Here is a 19,752-nt window from a genome sequence, read left to right as displayed (position 1 = left end):
TGTGTGTTCCATGATGAAATGCTGTAGTCCCCCCAGACTTCCAATAATCACTAGAAATCTGAGGCCAGATTTAAATACTTAGTGCATATGATGGATGGAAGCTAAGTCGCCTCATTAGAGGTGATTGATTGGCTATACTGCTCGTGTGTGTAATTAATATGTCTTCCTTTTGACTTCATCGTTGCTGCAGTGCTCAAACGCTTTGTTTGATGATGTCTCAGTGCTTTACACACATGATTTACATCAGATAGCACCCGAGAAATTGGACCACTGACATCTTCATTTTGACTTTACTTATCATATTTTTTCTGAACATAAGTCGCTCCAGAGTATAAGTCCCAGCAGCCAAAAAATTCATAGCAAAGAAGACAAAAAAATCCTATTTAAGTCGCACCGGAGTAGAAATTCTGGGAGAAAACTGCAACCCTTCTGAAAAACTCAGCCAAGTCCAGTGTAAAAGTGCGATTCACGCGCTAAATTCTTGTTTGCTGCCTCTTTTTCAAACACGTGTCAAATTCAATGCTTGCTAAAAATGTGTTCATAAACTTGATGCTACAAGATGCTTTTTGGAGAAGCTACTGTTAAAAGTTTTTAACCTCATTGCTACATGTAAGCTTTGACCATATATCTCATTTACAATGCATGGAAGACAGGGATGATGCTGAGGAATCAGATTTATTGATTTTCAAGAGTTCTGCGAAAGCATTGGTTATTATGTCTACATGTCTGGGTTCATGCGATCGTTCAGAGACTTTTTTTTAAATTGAGGTTCACCGTCTACTGCAGGTGTGAAATAGTGACACTATCAGCATTTCCTCTATCTTTCTCTGACCCAGTTTGATGACTTGCCTTAGTCCGAGGGAAGGAAAAAAACAAAATCAAAACAATAATGTCTCGATGCAAACAGGAAAAATATCATAACATTCAAGAGTTGAACGATTTTCCTCCATGTTTCTTTTGGACAGCGCTTCTTCTTCTGCATTGCTGTCAATAGCAAATACTGATCCACATATTCAGTGCCCTCTAAATGTTGTTAGTGGTAAACAAATGCAAAAGGGAAACCAGTTTTTATTTTGAAAATTACAAACATGAGCCTGTTTATGTTTAAAAAAAATCAAACGTCAGATAAGTTATCAGATAAGTTGTTCCTAAGTCGCACCCCTGGCCAAACTCTACATAAAAGCGCGACTTATACTCCTTTATACAGTGTGTATATATATATATATATATATATATATATATATATATATATATATATATATATATGTGTGTGTGCATAATACTCCTATAATCCCCCTGCCTTAACATTTAATTCTACATCCAAAACCTAGTTCTCCGTGGACCTCAGCGGTCCAGATGGCACAATGACTCTCAGAGCCAGAGGACTGGACTCATCGGCTGATCCAGTGAGCTGTGTTTTCTCTGGGGAAGGAGTGGAGGCCCTTATGGACCTCCGCTGGCACAAACTGGCCCTGAGCGTGCAGCATGGCGCTGCCTCTCTCCATGTGGACTGCAGCTCCATCGAGACAAAACCGCTTGAGCCCAGAGGAGTGGTGCAGACTGATGGACACACGCTGCTGGGCGTTCGTGCTTCAGATGCTGGACCAGTGCAGGTCTGGTAGTCAATTTCACACTTTTATTCATGTGTTTGTTTGTCTTTTTATTTAGTTTTACAAAATATGTCAATTTCGATGCACCTCAAAAACCACCTCCTTCTTCTCCTATTTTCGATAGTTCGAGTTTTTTCTAAATTGTCGCGTTTCCATTAGGAGTATTTAATGGAGTTAGTTGCAAATCCAATTTGGGAAAAATTTTACAGTCAATGGAAACTCAGCTATTGTTATGTAAAACAATTGAATCTAAAGCTTTATTGTGTGACTTCTTAGCCAGATGTACGTTTTCTATATTTAAATAAATCACCAAGTTATATTTCTTAAGAGTTGGAAAACCAAGAAGTTGGTTTCTATGTCAAATCTGATTAAACATAAAGTGTGCTCCTGCTTGGTCATTTATTGTAAATGTCATCCTAAGTTATTCTTTGAACATATGCTGACCTTTATTATATTTCTCTATAAACTGGGTGGTTTCTAATGCTGAAAAGAGCCATAGTACCTTTATTTGATCAGTAGTATTTGCAGTCACATGTTATTATGTTGCTGTACCACACATTTCAATATCCTGAAGAAAATATGTGTAAATATACTTTTTGTGAGTGTATTCCCTGCCCTAAAAGCCTTTGTTTTAAAAATGTTTACCCACTTTTAATGTCCAAAAGATTTGTGGGCCTGTGGTTGTATGCTGCTGCAGTTGTATCCTGTTCTAATTTAAATAACAAAGCAAACCTTATAGAATCACAAACTCATACTATTATTAACAATAATCTATTGAATGGCTTAGTTAAAATGCAGAGAAGGTATTTTGATGGCACAGAGTTGCACACTCAGGTGAACCTCCTGACAAATAACTTCCTCAATGATTCATATAAATGAGAAATTAATTGGTTCTCTGTCTTGTTTACTGCCTCATTTATGGGTATTAAAGAAATACAAAAAAGAAGAGTCAAAGCCTGGTAACACACACACAAAAAACGTTCCCTTCTTCCTTTCCATTTTCCTATTTTTCAGATGGATATTCAGCAAGCAGCGCTTTATTGTGACCCTTCTCTTGCCGTCCTGGAGGCCTGCTGTGAGATACCCGGAGCTCGGGTAAAAACAAACTCTGTTCTACAGACCTTTATCCTGTCATGAAAAAATACATTTGTAACAGGAAGATACATATTTGTTTTTTTATATAGATTAAATGTATGAAATTATTCAGTGACAAAAATTGCCATTCTTTATGCAATTTTCCTAACTGACACTCAAAATATGTATGCTATCGCCTCAGTTTCCAACAAATTCTGAAACTCTTATCAAGTCTTGGATGTTTTAAATAATTATAACCTATAAAAACTTGCTAGAATTCAATATTGTCCTCCTTTAAATTTGTTAAATTGGTTGAGAAGAATCAGAATTTCACCAAAGAGTTACCCATTTTAAACTGAAGACTTTTTGTTTAGAAATATAAGTGATTGTGTTAAGAGACAGCACAAGACAAGTAGTCTGGTGGAGGCTTTTTTTTAATGCCCAAAAAGCAAATTTAGCTTCCCAAAAAAAAGATTAAGCAATCTCCCACCTCTTAATAATTTCTTTTAAGTGGACATGCATAATCAAATCATTTTCTGCACCAGAAAATGATAAAATACTAACTAAATAATATACAACTTAGAATTTCGATGAATACGAAAACAATTTCTTGGTAAGGTACTGTTTAAATACTTTCTTGTGCATTTTGTGGTACTAGCACTAAAGTTGGCATGATTGTAACTCAGGATCCCCTTTCAGAAAAGCATGTTTGCCATGAGAAAATCAAAAAATATATTTTTTTGTAGGTACCCCTCTAGTTTAAAGACTACATTTTGTGCATTAACAGCCCATATTGTTAAGGCTGGGGGGAAATATAAATCGAATATTGTTTTAACAATTGAGCTTATGGATACCTTAATTGAGAATGGTCCCCATATTGCATTTTTTCCCACAGTAAACATACTTTCCTGAAAGAGGAGATCCTAAGGTATAGCAATGCGAATTTTGGTGCTTGTACCACAAAATGCATGATTTGTCTGAAATATCAACCTTAACTAGCTTTATGTTAGATTACCTACCAAGTACTCTGTCAATACTTATCATCAGCAATCGCAAGTACACAAGCAACTAACTACAAGTAAAAGTGAAATGTGAGGTTTATATTTTACCACATCAACTTGACAAATTACACAATCAGTAACTACTTTGTTTGTAACTCCTTTTTTTGTTGCAATTTTGCAAAACTCATTTAAAAGAAAGACACTTGGCTTCAGCTCTTGGCTTCATTTAGCATCTAAGCATGTTTTATTCAACTTTTTGACAGACTTTTCCATGTAGTTTCTCCTTGTATCTTTGTGTGTGTCTTAATTGCAGAATAGATCTCAATGGGGGAGCACAAAAAGAGGGTAAAACTTCCTCAGATGTATAAAAGTGAGGAGCTCAGCACTCGGAGCTGCATTCTGTAAAATTGATTAGGGATGGTTTTAAGAAAAAAGGCTTTTTCACTTTTGCTCATGGCATGTTTGCTGCAGGGCTCCCTCCAAGCTGCATTTAAATTCTAGAGAGGTTAGGGAGAATACGGTGCATAACTCCTGACACTCACACACCTATTTTGAAAAAAGGAAGTATCAAACTGCTTATTTTTAGAATTCAAGAGTTTGCTCTCTGTGCTTGATTTTAGCTTTTGCTTGAATCAATATCATATCCAATAGCAACTATTGGTGTAGGTAGACATAAACTATACACAAATATCTGTTTTTCAATGTATAGCTGAAGAAGTCATCTTCAGAGTTTGGTTAAAACTCGTAAAGATTGTAAAGAAATGGATAATTGCAGTGATTAAACATTTCCTCTAGTTCTGTCACACACTGAGTGACTTTTGATTGTCCATCGTTGTGTAATTTTAGTGTACATGTTTTGTAATTTTCTGCAAGTTGGATCAGCCGTGTAACTGAAGACATTACTTGAGGATTAGCACTTTCCAAACTGAAACATTCCCCCCCATTTCCTTTATCTTTTGCCTTCATGTGCTGAGAATTAGATCTTTAGTATGGATCTGCTGTATACTGAAAATCCCACATTGCACTAAACAATGAAATATTAAACACTTTCAGAAGGATTTCCTTTGTAGAGCATCAATGAGATGAAGCACTCCCTCATAATGAGACAATTATCTGTTTTGCCATGCCCCTTCAGAGCTACAAAGTGACATGGTTGTGTGTGCTTGCAGTGCCCTCCTGATGCTCCCAAGAGCCGGCGTGCAGCTGAAAATGACCTGCTAGAAAACGCCTTTAACCAGGTAAATGACAGACCACCAACACACATGATGAAAGAAATGTATCTGAATTATTCCAGAGTGGAGACTTTGAAGGGAGATAATCAAACCTGCATTAGCAGCAAGGGAAATAAATCTTTTGGTGACTGCGTTATGGAAAAGATAAACTGCAAACAAGATTGGTTTGCTCTCATCATGGACTGAAGCAGTCCTGGACTGCAAGGACCCGATTGTTTCAGCATTTTTTCTTTCTTACTGCACCTTTGAGCAAAAATTTCACCCCGACACATAGTCATACTTCTATTGAGAAATACTCCGTTATTCTATTTGTCAGAATAACCATCCTTGCTCGGAAAATTTTGAACATGTTCTTGGTAATTCTACTTTGTTTTTATGATATTTTATTCTTTATCTCAAGTTATTAAGTTATATACTGGCCAATCAGATGCCTCAATAAAAGCATGTGATGCCCACTTGCATCTATAGCGCTCAAAATCTTTGAATTACAGATTCTTCCAAGACAGCTTTCAGTGGAAGGGGTGTCAATTTCCAACAAGCTAACTTATGATTGGTGAAAGTAGTTTATATAAAAAACGTTGACTCAGACCAACTCTAACCAATCACTGTTTACTCACTTCATCTGGCTCCAGATGAAGTGGCTTCATTGGCCTCATTTCACCGGAGCCGGAATTAACCCGTTTTCTATGGGTGACGTCTTACTCACTCAGTCAAGTTCTCTTATACAGTCAATGAAATCCACCAATGGAACCAAAACACGTGTTGCGAGAAAATCCAAAGGAAGTTTTTGTTCAAGTGATTTTAACAATACAGTATTTCACACATGCCACCAATTTTAGTCTTCAACCACACCTAAAGTTTTGCTGATCTTAGCACTCGGTATGCGGCTGCCATCTTGAATTTTCAAAAAGAAAAAAAAAGAACGAAACAAATCCCTTTCAGTGCCTTCTAAACAGTTAAACTCCTCAGAGGGATTTTGATCTATGATAACTCCTCGCGCATCATTGAAAAGCTACTGTGAAAAAAAAGTTGGTTTTAAAGATTTTAGAGGGAGAGTGTGAGGTGTGTATAACAGCTGGTAAAAAGGGGGCAGTGAGGGTTAATGCAGCGGTTACAGGCCATACAATGCTGCTTTCCTTTAATTTTTTCTTATTTGAGGGAAATCATGAAAACCTCCCCTCTCACTGATTCTGTCTCTGATAGGCAGTTTTTATAACAGCTTCTTTTAAAACGGATCGCATGATTTTTGAAATGGGGATTTATTTGATTTTATACAGCCTCATGCTGGTGTCCTTTTGGACACAGTAATCAGTCTCATTGATTATTGCAGCCAGAGACAAGTCTCACACGTTTCCTTCTCTCATCTCCCCCATGCATTCAGATTCTGAATGGCTCGTTTGTTTGTTTTAAGGTCTGTGCACCCTACACTCTGAAAGAAATGAACAACTCAAGTGTGTATAAAGATCCTGTTAAAGTTAAACAGACGCAAAAAACACAGCCAGGCTAAACTTTTCCATTAAAAAACATTGTATTGTTTTTTTTAAAGATCATAGAAGTATTGTAAATAGTTGTATAGGATGTGTCAAAAACTTTCTTGGTCTGTCATCTCGAGACTTATTGACAAAGTATTTTGTGGAGAAAAATGTGAAATGTGAAAAAAGTGTTCTTTTTAAAAATAATAAAGCATTTTGTTTTCAATAGATTTTTTCACAGATTCAAAGAACCAAGTGACTTGAGAATACCTGCTTTATTTTTGTACAGTTTATTTTTTTTAAACTTTAAAGCCAAGATTCCAGCCTGCAGCCCAGATGTTCCTAAGCCACAGTCCAACCCAGTTTTATTAAAGCTGCATTGTCATAGTAACAATTCCCATAATCCCTATCTTGGTCTACAACGATTTATGGTATTTCTATTTTGTGCTGTTGTATGTTGTGCAATACTTTCTAAGATTGCTCAATGCTGACTAAAGCTGGATTATAACGTCGCCAGAATCCAGTCTAGTGATTGGTCAAAGTGTCTCCAGACACCTATAGTTTGTAGGCTGGAGAACGGGGGAGAGTTTCTCTCCAAAATGAAAACCTAATAGAGATAGATGCCTGTGGCCATTCAGATCTCTTTTTCTTAAAGGCTTTAAAATAGGGGGTTGGATGGTGGTGCAGGGATGAGCACTCTCACCTTGCAGCGAGTAGGCCCTGGTTAAAGTCCTGCCATGGTCCTGTTTGCATTATCTACCAAGCATGAGTGGGTTTTCTCCAGGTACTCCGACTTCCTCCCACAGTTCAAAAACATGCCTCTTGGGTTAATGGCTTTTCTAAATTTGTACCTTAGGTGTGAGTGTGTGGTTAGCTGTCTCTGTATGGCCCTGCAGTGGACTGGCAAACTGCCCAGGGCAAACCCCGCCTTCACCTGACAGACCCTAAACAGGAAAGAGTGGGCATAGAAGATTTAGGCTTTAAGGTAGACCTAAGGTCTGAGCTTTGAGTTTCCATTCTACAACAAGCCTACCTCAAGTAAGTTAAGTTTGGATTTTAAAGTTGATAAAATGTGACTCAAATTAATTCCATCTTAAAAAATATTTGAGTATGAATAGTCAGATTGAGTTCCCCTATGAAACACTAGCTCTGTAACAGCAGAGACTCATATCAACATTTTCCCAAAGCAGAAAAGACTCTCACACACTGTAAGAATAGTGTTTTCCTGTTTTAAAGCCATTTTAAAGTTGCACACGTTCTGTTAGCCCAGGTTTCATAAACATGAATCTATAATTCCCCAAACTAAGACGTCTCTTACAGCTAATGATGTCAAAGTTCTTGGGCTAACCTTATAGATGGGTTACTGACGCTCAAAATGCTGGAGAAAGTAATTCAGAAAACAGTCACAATACAGAGTGTAGTTGTGTTGTTGACCCCCAGACGTTTTAGTGTGAGAATGCTGAAACCAGCCTCAAACCAAAAACGGAAACAATGGGTTTTTGAGCATCAGATATAAAACATGGAAGATTGGAAGAATGGAAGAGATGGAAGAATTTAAAGCCATTTTTGTATGGGATTGCTGAATGGGTGCATGCTCTTTGATTGGTGAAAGCAGACATAGCACTAGGATATCCCCCATAAGTTAGAAGGCTAGCAGTCAGTGGCTATATGATGTTTTGAATAATGATCTGATGAAAAGCCTTGGCTGGTGTTGGTGAAGACTATGTAGTGCTTTTGTATTATTACCTTTCTTTATCCACTGTGGCCGTCTTCAGCAGAAGAATGCACCATGATGCAAAGCAACAATAGACAAACAATTGGCTTAAAATGCTCACTTTGACTCCAGATTCAATAGGTCTCAATTAAAAAATAAGTTGTATTCAAACATACACTTATAGTTTTCCTAAAATCCATTTAAAAGAAATTATACCATCTAAAGTGGAAACACGCTTGTTTCTATTTACACGCCTAATGCTGTGTGCTGGTGTGAAACAAAGTAGAAAAAAAAACATGTACTGTCATCCACACATCACCTCAGGCCTGTTGTGGTTAAATTCATTTTGGTACGAATGTTTTTTGCTCTGATATCGAGTTTTGAGCTTCTCCTTCTACAACCTATTTTATCTTAAACAACCTATTTTTGCAACTACTTTCAATATAAGTTTTGCAGAGTTTTGTGAGATTTACGTGACTGCGTGCTGGTCTCAGTAGTCACTGCTTTCCTGAGATACGGTGAATCTCAGCCAAAGTGTTTCTTATCTTCCAGTGCTGTAAGCCCCCGCTCCCTGCTTTTTTGCTAAAAGGTCATCTAGCCTTCAAAATGTCCTAATTTCTTTTTTTTTTTTTTTTTTTCAGGGTCATAATGTCCTATAACTTAACGTTCTATGGTGAAGCCCAACACCAATCTACCTTATAAAAAAAAAAAGTTTTTCTATGAGGAAACAATTTCTTTTTCCCCTGTAATATTTTCTTTTCAACAAATTGTTGACAAATCTCTGTCACCTTTGCTATTGTTGACATTTTGTTTGAAATTCTGTGTACAAAAGGTTCAATTTTCTGTTGGCCCCAGAATTTTCAGAACTGAGTCTTATTCATGTTTTTAATCTTTTTTTTATTATTATTTTTCATGTAAAAAGAGGCCAAAGAAAGTTGTTAATGAGAGATGTGTGCAACCAGGATGGACCCTTTTTCATCTTTTGTTGTTATTTATCTGATGCAATGAGTTGAAACTTACAGATTTTAAAGGGATGCACCATTTATGACATGGGGAAAAAAACAACAACATCCCCCTGAAGAAAAGGGAATGTGATGCATTCATTAAGGTCATTTGAAAACTCACTTCTGCCTTTTCGTTTACTCTGCAGGAAAAGTTCTCTTCTAAGGAGTTTGCTGAAAAAGTAAGTCTTAGAATTCACACCCACACATAAGTTGAATGTTTTATAGAGCCTATGAGACAACGTAAAGGTGCAAGCTAAAGTAGTTGCCCAAGTTCAACAGTAAAACTCTTGTTATGTACAATCCATTCTCCCTTGTCAGTTGAATAAAGAAAAAAATGCAAGTTGAGTCCAGTTTTAAGTTCTATTCATGCTCGGTGTTGTGTTGCTCTTAAAAAAATAAAAATAAAAAAAGCATCTGGCCTTAACATAAAAAAAAAACAATGTGAGCAAATTTGTCATGCTTCAGAGGAAGATTTGGTTTGCACCCTCAGATTCACAGCTGTCCATATAAATGTGCTGATTTCTAGTATGAGTCTTTTTCTTCAATCAGATTTGTGCTATTAGATGTTTCATACTCTCTTAGATCATTCTGTACCAGCCCAGACCCTATCAAAAATGTCCCATCAGATAGATTACCAGTAGGGGAAAAAAACTGCTTGCTTAAAATTGAACTTATTTTCAAGCATGCCCTCTATGTTCTGGCTTCAACTGAAAAATTAGTCGATGAAGATCTTGAAATTCCAGGATTTTGTTCTGCATTTAAACAGCCCCACAGAAATGGATTTGCTTATGTCTGACTATGACAGCAAATGATCAAGCTCTCAAAAATAAATGCACGTCTCCCTAATTCGGAATAAAAATAACACACAAAGCATGGTGCTGTGAGGCAAGATTAGGGGTTATAAAATGTAGTCTGTGGATGGGCCATGACATGAGGCAGCAAGTCATCCATGAGTGGCAAAATTACTAATTTGTGGATGTGTTTATTTATCATAACCTGCTATTTGGTAAAATGAAAATAACCACTTATTTATAGTGTACCTTTACACAGCAATTTTTTTCATTTCTAAGTTTTAAAATATGGACGTTTTTTTTTAATCGTGCTTCAAAATAATATCCAATCCTCAATTCAACTTGCAATGGCATCAAAAATCCATGATAATTCAAAATGCAAATGATTTTTTTTTTATTCTAATTAATATTTTTACATTTTTCATATTGAATTGTAATATTTAACATTCAATTCAAAGTTCCAAATAGTATTTTCATATTCCAAGCCTAAATTGCAAATTGAATTGTCAATAAAAAAAAAAAAATGCATGTTCATATTGCCTGATCAAATTGCAAATTGAAACTTTCATAGTAAAGTCCAACCAATTTCTGAAATTGGTACCAAAGTCCAGTTAGCTGTAAAATGCCAGAGGTAAAAAAAAAAAGGACATTTTTAACTGAAAACCTGTGTACACTTCAGAATTACACAATACAACACAAATGTCTTTCTGTGCAATAGAGGTTGATGGAGTCTTAAAAGTCGTTCCTACTGGGGTTCCAACTTTTTCTTTTTATTTTACAACCTTTTGTCTGCCTAAAGCAGAGCTGGAACACACTGTGGTACCAAACCCAAACCCTCATGATCTTTTGTTGAACAGTATTTTATAGCATGAAGTAGTAAGTTGTTTTAAAAATGGCAAAAGAAGGCTGCCAACAATGGAAGAAAAGCGGACCATTAGAAAGCTGGAAAATGTAGGTCTTTCTGACAGAAAAATTGCACAGTTAAGGTGCCATCGAGCACAGTTTCTTGAACCGTCAAAAGGTATTGAGAAGCTGGAGGAAACTCTGACAGGAATAGGTCTTACAGAGGAAGTGTGAGTTTATACCTACATCATAGGCACCACACAGGACAACAACTCTAAGCACAGCACCATTTTAGTCTTTGTTTCCGTTTTAAGTAGGAGGACTTTGAGCTGCAGAGTTAATCGGACAAGGTAAAGCAAATAGACTTAGATAAAATGCCAGAACAAGACAAAAAGGCTATTCTGGGTCAAGAAAACTGTAGACAACTGAAGACTGTAAGGTGTTTTGGACAGATGAAATAAAATTTAAAAACTTTTGTTGACCAGGCAGAATCTTTGTTCTCCATATATAGGTTACAAAACTGGCTCCACAGTATGTGATATCAAGTATCAAACAAAGTGGAATTGTGATGGTATAGTTTTGCTTTTCCAGGATTGGTAACGTGTACAGGATAGAAGGCAAACACAACTAATACATCTGCCACATCATGTAGCAGTACCATGCAGTTCTCATGAATACGCGCCAAGTGGGTCAAGTGTTCATCCTGCAATATAGTAATGATTAAAACATAAATTCAAGCTCTGCCAGAACTATATTAGATGAAAGTCAACTTTAAACTGAGGAGTTGAAAGCACTCCCTTTTTCAGATGGTTTGGGGTGCACAGAACAAAAGAAAGCAAAGCGACCTACACCATTGGATAGTACTAACCTTTCAGTTCAAGATGTTGCACTTGATACTTGGGGACACGAGAAAAAAATGAAAAAAGTGGGTTCCAAACACTTTTGACAGGTGGTTTATTTTTAATTTATTACACTGGCTAAATTAAACAATAGTAAATTGGTGAAGTGACAAAGCTCAAATAAACCAAACTGTCTTAAAATAGACAAATAGTTCATAATTCTTTCTTTGCCACGGTTTAAATCCTTTTGGGTTGGGAGTTCTTTTATTGACAACTCCAAAGCAGTTGGCGTTAGTTGACAATATATATCAACACAAATCGCATTGCTTGCCATCAAACATAAATGCATCACGGACAGGTTTCATAGTTTGTTGGATCTCCAGTTCAGTAAAACTTTACTACTTTCCTCAATTTTCTAAGAAAAGCATTTTTTCTTATGTATTTGATTTAAATATATCTACATTTGTTTTCAGCAAATGCTTAAAAACAAAAAGACACAATTAAGTGTCTTAATTAAAATTAAAAGATTGACTGACCTCCTTCCCAGCACATCGCCATCTGATAAAACATAAGCCTGCATGATAATCTATAAGACCTTTGTCCTGGTTTTGGTTGTCTCGTTGTTTGGCATATTTAACTAGCAACCTCAGCATACAGTCCATACATGGCACTTTGGTTCCCAATTCTCTAAACGGCAAAGTAGAGCTTTGCGTGTAAATATAAATAGAGATGCTAAACTAAGAAATGAGCTACAACATATTTGTTCAGAAATGTATTTACATATAGAAAAAAAAAATAACTACAACCACCCTTAGGACTATTGTTCCTGTCCTCCTTTTGCCCTTGTAAGGCACCGAAAACACATGAAAACAAAAAGCATCAGCCTTTTCCACCTTTATAATTATCATAAAAATACATTAAAATTGTATCTGTAGTTAGTGTCTGTCATTGGTAAGATACTTTGCACATGAGTTGTTTGAATTCAAATAAAAAACTCACAGTGTATGAGCTATTATCTGTTGCACATTGGGCTCTTTTACTTCTGTCTATCTTTCATACATGCTGAATGACTGAAAACTGGCTTGAACCTTGTCATGCACAAAGGAGTTGCCTCTGCTTATTATTTTTTTTTATTCACCTACAATCCTTTGTTCCCAAATAGATTATAAAAATCTAGACGCTTCAGTCTGTTACTTCTGTGTGTGCTTACTAATGCAGTTTGCAACCTTTCACTGTGTTTTTTCAGTGTAACTTATTAGTCGGGTTTCGAGCTTGCCTTGCCACAGGGGGAAAGCACGTGCAAGAAAACAAAAAAGACTTTAATTTGGTCAAATGATAACCTTTTCTTTGTTACAAAGTATGAAACTTACAGGAATTAAACAATGATAAAAAATTGTAATTCTGCTGTTCTTTCTCAAGACTAACAATCCCACCAAGCAGGCGCATGAATGAATGGGATGATTTTCATAAACAAGCTGAAAGAGGCGTAATTGTCGTGTGCCGTACTATCCCAAATCTCAGTCGGAATCCAATTTTCATCAGTGTTCCTGCCACGCTTCATCAGCTATTCTTCTATAGTGCTTTGTGCCCCCTACATTAATGCTTCTTGATTACGGGAGTCAAAAGGCTCAGCGCTAACACAATGTTGACACAAAAGGCAATTCCAAAAGGAAAACAGTAAAACTGCTTGAAATTAAAAAAATGAAATTCCAAAAGAATGTACTCTGAAAATTGGAAAAAAAACACTGTTTTGCATACTTGATTTTCCTTAGGTGAAGTGACCTGACAACTACACAATAGATTTAAATTATCTGATCTCATCTGTGTGTGGGTGAAACATGACAAACCTGTACAGGGAATACGGGTGGCAAGGTTGTGGAGCGCTCCCTGAGCCCGTAGAACAAAAATGTCTGGACTTTTATGGGCATACTACGGCAAGTATGTCCAAGCTAACACTTATACAACATGCAAGGGTAAGTAAGGGTGAAGTAGGTGAGATGCAGGTGGGTTTTACTGATTTTTAAATCCTATTAAACTCGCCATCCATTCCATCTGTTTTTTTTAATTTATATAACCGAAATTCACAACCACAGTCGTCCCAGTGGGCTTCGTGCCGGTAATTGTAAGGTAAACATACAATCAAAAAGGATCATAAATGCATAGAATTCAATGGGATAATACTAAAACTTTAACTAAACAGACTAAACTAAACTGGCATCCCTGCCCTTAGACCCCCCTTCGTGGTAAGGAGAAAATCCTAAAATAAATGGATTCCGAAAAAACAAAGAAACCTCAGGGGTGTCCACATGAAGGAGGGATCCTCCCCCAGGAAGGACAGGCAATGTACCTGAACTCTTAGAGAGAATTCGCTTAGCTAACGCTACAACGACATATTTAAAGTCGAGCAAATGATGTTCATCCAGTTGAAGTTGGGAGACAGCTGGGGCACGAGACGAGCCGGAGACAGGATCCACAGCGAAGTGTAGAAGCAGTAGTAGAGGCAAGCCAGAGACGAGGTACTTGGTCAGGTACAGGAGCACGGATGAGCCAACTGGAATCTGGAAGCACTCCCACATCCCAGGAGGGGAGTGGGAAAGAGGGACAGTACATGAATCGCACTGCACCAAACAGAGGCATGGAGAACTAAATGATAAATAATGATCAAGAATAGAGGAGAGAAGGAGAGTAGAAGCTGATGAGAAAAGAGGATAGAACCCCAGTGCACCATAGTTTCTTTCTTCAGCTTCAAATTTCTAGCATCCTAGTGACAACTTTATTGTTATTGTTAAGTTTAATTTAAAAAAAAATAACAGTAAGGATAATATTCTCTGAACACTAAATAGTCTGACAATAAGCCTGTCCAAAGAGGAATGTTTTCAGTCTAACCTTGAATGGAGAAACTGTGTCGGCCTCTCTTACATGAGCTGGGAGTTTATTCCATAAAACAGGGGCTTGGTGGCTAAACGCTCTACCTCCAACTGTACTTTTACTAATTCTATGAATCACAAGCAGTCCTGCATTTTGCGAGCGAAGTGTTCTGTTTGGGTGGTAAGGGACTATGAGGTCCTTAATATATGATGGGGCCATTCCATGTAAGGCCTTATAGGTAAGCAGGAGGATTTTGAACTTGATTCTAGAATCAACTGGGAGCCAGTGAAGTGAAACTAACACAGGAGTGATGTGATCTCTTCTGCTAGTTTCTGCTAACAATCTAGTTGCTGCATTCTGAATAAGCTGGAGGCTTCTTTAATAACTTTTAGAACACGCTGCTAGCAAAGAGTTACAGTAATCCAGTCTACGTAGACGTAACAAATGCATGGATGAGTTTTTCAGCATCACTTTTAGAGAGTATATCTCTAATCTTAGCTTTATTCCGCAGGTGAAAAAAAGCAGTTTTGCACGCCTGAGATATGTGAGCCTTAAATGATAAATCCCTGGTTTCTAACTGTGGAATTGGGGGCTATACTTACACCATCCAAGGAGACTATCTGATCAGACAGAGCATCTCTGAGATTTTTAGGACCTAGTATAATGACCTCTCTTTTTTCTGGGTTCAAGAGGAGGTAATTAATTGTTATCCAGATCTTGATGTCTCTGATGCAGTCATTCAGTTTCTCTATACTGTCATTCTTGTCAGGTTTGATAGATAAATACAACTGCGTATCACTACATCCTTCGAACTTCACTAGTCCTTGTTTACATACGTGTGCGCGTCGAGGCAACCCAAAAACCTGCAGAACCCATATGAGTGAACCCACAAATGGGTCCATGTGACAAGGCTTACCTGATGAGAGATGGCCTACAAAACTACCAATTGATGAAATAAAAAGGGCTGTAAAAGACGTAGTTGTACATTTAAATTTTTATCAACTTGCGATATATATACCATGTACCTTTTAGTTAGCCTCTGCAAATATAAGAGCTCATGTTGTATTCACATATTCATGCATCCAACCATTTTCTTTACCTGCTGTATCCCTTTTTGGGTTACGAGGCTGCTGGAGCCTATCCCAGCTACTGTTGGGTGAAGGTTGGGCACACCCAGGATTGGCCACCAGCCTATTGCAGGGCGACGTACATGAACATCTAGGGACAATTTACTCTGACCAATTAACCAATGAAGCATGTTTTTGGACTGTGGGAGAAAACACGCAAACTCTAGAAATCCAGAAAAACCTTGCTGGGATTTGAACCAGGGCCTTCTTGCTATGAGTCAAAAGTGCTAATTACTACTCCACCGCACTGCCCTTAGTTCTAATATGTTGTGATAATAATAAATTTAATAATAATAAATTTTATTTATAATGCACTTTTCATTTAATGAAACCTCAAAGTGCTACAAGATATGAATAAAACTCGATTAAAAAGAAATAATGTGCACATTTTAATACAAAACTAACCTAAAACTATAAAAGTAGCACTTAACAAGCAAAAAATATACCATTCATCATTCCCTGTTTTTAAGTATTTTTATTAAAGTTCCCGGTTTTTGTCTCAGTAATTTTGTATGGCCAGATGTTGAATTGTATTGAGAGTAAGAAGCAGAAACATATATGGAAAAGTAGAAAAAGTCTGTCTGATCCAGTGTACAAAGTTGCTGCTCACAATAAGGAAAGCCTTTAGTTCTAAAGGCTAGTGTCCCTTTTAGCCATTTGTCAAATTTAAAACCAACCTTGTTTCTCTTTTTTTTTTTTTTTTTACTGTTACAAAAATGATGAGGAAACTGTATGAGCGTGGGTCCCAAACGATCGTACCAAGCGGCACTCCATGTGGCCTTCTCAATAGAGCCTCATGCTGCTTTCCTGGATCATTTTTCAACTTTTTTAGCCATAAAATCTAAATCTTTTTTATTTTATTTATTTTTTTTATTTATTTATTTTTTTTTAACTTGTCCTGTCCAACAGCTAGGCAGACAGATGAGAGCTGAGGGCCTCTTGGGTTGGACATATTTTACTTTAACAAGAGGGGTTATTAATCTTCAGACAAACCAAAGGTATGTCTGAATAAACCCCTTTTGTAATTGAGGCCAAACTTTATTAATTTCAAACACGTCTGAAAATCTTTGGTGTTGGACCGGACGGAAAAGGAAAGAGGGGAAGAAGAAAGAGGGACGTTAGAGAGAGGGGGGGTAGGGGGTGATAATAGGAGGGGAAGGGGGATAAGACCATGAAGCAGCATAAAGCAACAAGTTTACTGGTTGTTAATCATTATGGTAAGGTTCAAATGTAAAAAAAAAACAAACAAAAAAAAAAGGGCGGAGCCTGTCCACACACACACTCAAATGTTATAAACACACCTGTTAGTTGCAAAAATGTCCACCTGTCGACATGTACACAAAACAGATAGTGTTCACACGCATACTTATGCCTTAAAACCAACTAGTGTGAAATATTTCAGTCATTCAGTCTGTTGAGCTGACACCTGTGCTCAGGTGAGTGTTTATGTTCTTCTAAAATGGATGGTGGAACGTGAAAAGAAGGAGGGAGAGTGCCCAGCCATCCCCACCCCAAGACCCCCACCGCACCAGCAGCGGCAGCCGGATTCCCCCCAACACCACACGGGAACCGGCAGGGAACAACCGCCGCCCGGGCGACCAAGCCCGCCACCCAGGCCAGGGCCAGCAGGGCCGCCGCAAGGCCCCCAGAGCCAGAGAGCAGGGAGGCACGGAGGGAAAGAGGGCGCCGCCCCAGCCCAACCAGGAGAGCAGCCCCCCCGCCGCGCCGGGAGAACCCAACGCAGGGCCCCACCGGAGAAGGACGCCCACAGCCCCAGACGAGCACCCCACCACCACCCAGGAGTTCCGGGCATCCCCCCGCCCCAACCCCAGGTACGGGCCAGGACCCCCCAAGGGAGACCCACTCCGCACTCCAGGCAGCCATCCGCCCGGCCAACGGTTGGTCCAGGGAGGAGCGAGGCAGGGGCCCGCCGCCCCCGCCCAGGAGGGGGGAACCCCGGGGAAAAAAGAGGGCCCACAAGGGGTGTTGTAAATATGGCCCGACCAGGCTCGGCCACAGTTGGAGATTTGGCGGGGCCCAGCACTCAGGAGCAAGGACCAGAACCCACCCCCCAGGGACACGAACACCCCCGGCTCAGATGTAATGTGAACCCCCCCACCGCGCGGAGAGAGCACCGCCGGGCCCAGGAAGCCAGCACCCCGGGGACACAGCCGCCGTTGCAAAGGGGCCCGTACCCCCCACCAGGGAAGAGGCAGGGGACAGATGGTCCTAGGTCCCACCTTCCTTGCAAAATGTGTGTGCGTGTATGTGTGTTTGAGAGAGTGTGTGTGTGCATGTGTGTGTGTTTATGTTGGGATGTATATATTGAGGGGGGAGGGGTGTGTGTACTAAGGGGGGTGCGGTTAAAATTGGCGGGTAGGGCACTAAGGGGACGTCTCCTGATTACTCACAGTGACGTCCCCTCACCCTCCCCACCAAGGGGCCCTAAATGTCTAAGGTGCGGTTAAAATTGGCGGGTAGGGTGCTAGGAGGACATCCGCTGCTTGCTGGCAGTGATGTCCAAGCACCCCCCCTACCAAGGGCCCTACATGTCTAAGGTGCAAATAAAACCGAAAGAGGGGGGGCCCACTCCATACGGCAATCACAGGAGGGGGGTCACTGCCTAGTAAACCCCCCCCCCAAGGCTCATCGCAGGCTAAGCCCCCCACCCCCTCACCCTATTATGAGGTTATATGAGGAAGGGGGTAAGTTGGGGACAGATGATAGACTGTCCTCAGGTGGTCAAACAGCCGTCCCCCGCCCCCCCCCCCAGCAAGGGGGCCAGGCCCACCCAGCCCCGGGGCCCCACCCCCGGAGGCGCAGACACCCCAGGCCCAGCACCACCACCCCCACACAGAGAGAGGGGAGCCAGAAAGCGCCGGCCCCCCCCGGAGCAAGCCCAGGCCCCCACCCCCAAACGCCGGCCCTAGAAGAGCTCTGGTCAGGCCTCGACGGGACCGAGGCAGCCAACCGGCCGGGGAAACCGCCGATGGCCTCAGCGGAGACCCCGACCCGTCAGCCCCCCCTGCCCCGTACCAATAGTGCCCCCCCCCCTCCCCCAGAATGCCCCCCCACAGGACAGGGCCGACAAGACCCCCACCCCACCCCACCCCCAGACCCCGCAGCCGAAGCGGATGACACCCAGAGCGACCGGGGGCCCCAAGAGGGTTGTCCCGTCCCGCCCCAGAGCCAGGGAAGGGCCGATCCCAGCCCCAGGTGTAGACGGGAAGCCCATCCAGCGCCGCTGGGCCCCCCCCCCCGAGCAGCGCCCCCCGCCAACCCCCCCCAGCACAGGCAAAGGGACCACCCCCCCAAGCCAAGCCAGACCACCACCCCACCCCCCCCACCACGCACCCCCACACCCAAGCCCAGAGGACCACGCAGCGCCCCAGGCTTTTTTTTGACAATTTATTTTTCTATTTTATTTATTTTTATCCTACCAGCCCAATCTAAAACCTCAAAGCTTTGTCTGTTTCTATCCATTGCTAAACTTCAATCATTCTGCCATAATACAAAATAATATAATTTATTGTAATGTCACGGAGAAAAACAGTCAAGTTGTTTCAGAAAAGTAGGCTTTTATTTCATCAAATAAGTAGATGACATTTTTTGCATCTAAAGCAGAATGATGGTGCTCTTTGTCAGTGAAATGCATTAAAAACACTGAAGCTTTTTTCTAAAATGTCAATTTGCGTACGCCGCCACATTCATCTTTTTATCCATCTGCATCTAAAAGGAAGAAAAACTAAAATATAAAAATAATTTTGTTGACATTTTAATGAAGTGAAAACCGTTACATCATCTAAAACCCCCTTCTGGCTTAGAGGAGACGCACGCTGATGCATCATCTGGTCAATGACAGAGATTGTACAGTTTATCAATGCAGTATTTACTTTTTGATGACAAATGGGTATGATCCTGAAACTATTGCAAAGTTCAAAAAGGAAATTCCCAAAACTTTATTAAAGCAAATTATTGGTCCCACAATAATCAGAATGGAAAAGTCAACTGATTAATATAATGATTTTTGATTATTTTTGCAGACTTTTTTGTGTTTTAAGTGTAAGATTTTGAGCCCCCAGCTGCAGATGAGAGCCAGGAAAGAGTGACTCTGTTGCAGCTGGTCCCCCCTGGCAATGATAGATTTGTGGCTTGTGAGAATGAGGAGGGAAAAAAG

The 19,752-nt window shown here is 39.9% G+C and overlaps 1 protein-coding gene across 2 annotated transcripts in view; it reads left to right on the top strand.

Annotated features, from left to right (window-relative positions):
- The window catches only part of col16a1 (collagen, type XVI, alpha 1), a 106,049-nt gene that overhangs the window by 26,911 nt on the left and 59,386 nt on the right, over nt 1-19,752 (top strand). For both annotated transcript variants that reach the window (XM_023959863.2, XM_023959862.2), the window contains exons 6-9: nt 1,332-1,613; nt 2,625-2,705; nt 4,855-4,923; nt 9,254-9,286. In XM_023959863.2, the coding sequence (XP_023815631.1) occupies nt 1,332-1,613; nt 2,625-2,705; nt 4,855-4,923; nt 9,254-9,286 (465 nt within the window). The remainder of the gene's footprint in view (nt 1-1,331; nt 1,614-2,624; nt 2,706-4,854; nt 4,924-9,253; nt 9,287-19,752) is intronic.

The sequence above is a fragment of the Oryzias latipes genome, chromosome 11 (genome assembly GCF_053564925.1).
Source record: "Oryzias latipes strain Hd-rR chromosome 11, Olatipes_Hd-rR_3.1".
In the NCBI taxonomy this organism is placed as follows: Eukaryota; Metazoa; Chordata; class Actinopteri; order Beloniformes; family Adrianichthyidae; genus Oryzias; species Oryzias latipes.
The sequence above is the reverse complement of the archived record's forward strand: the minus strand, read 5'-3'. Positions and strand labels throughout refer to the sequence as shown.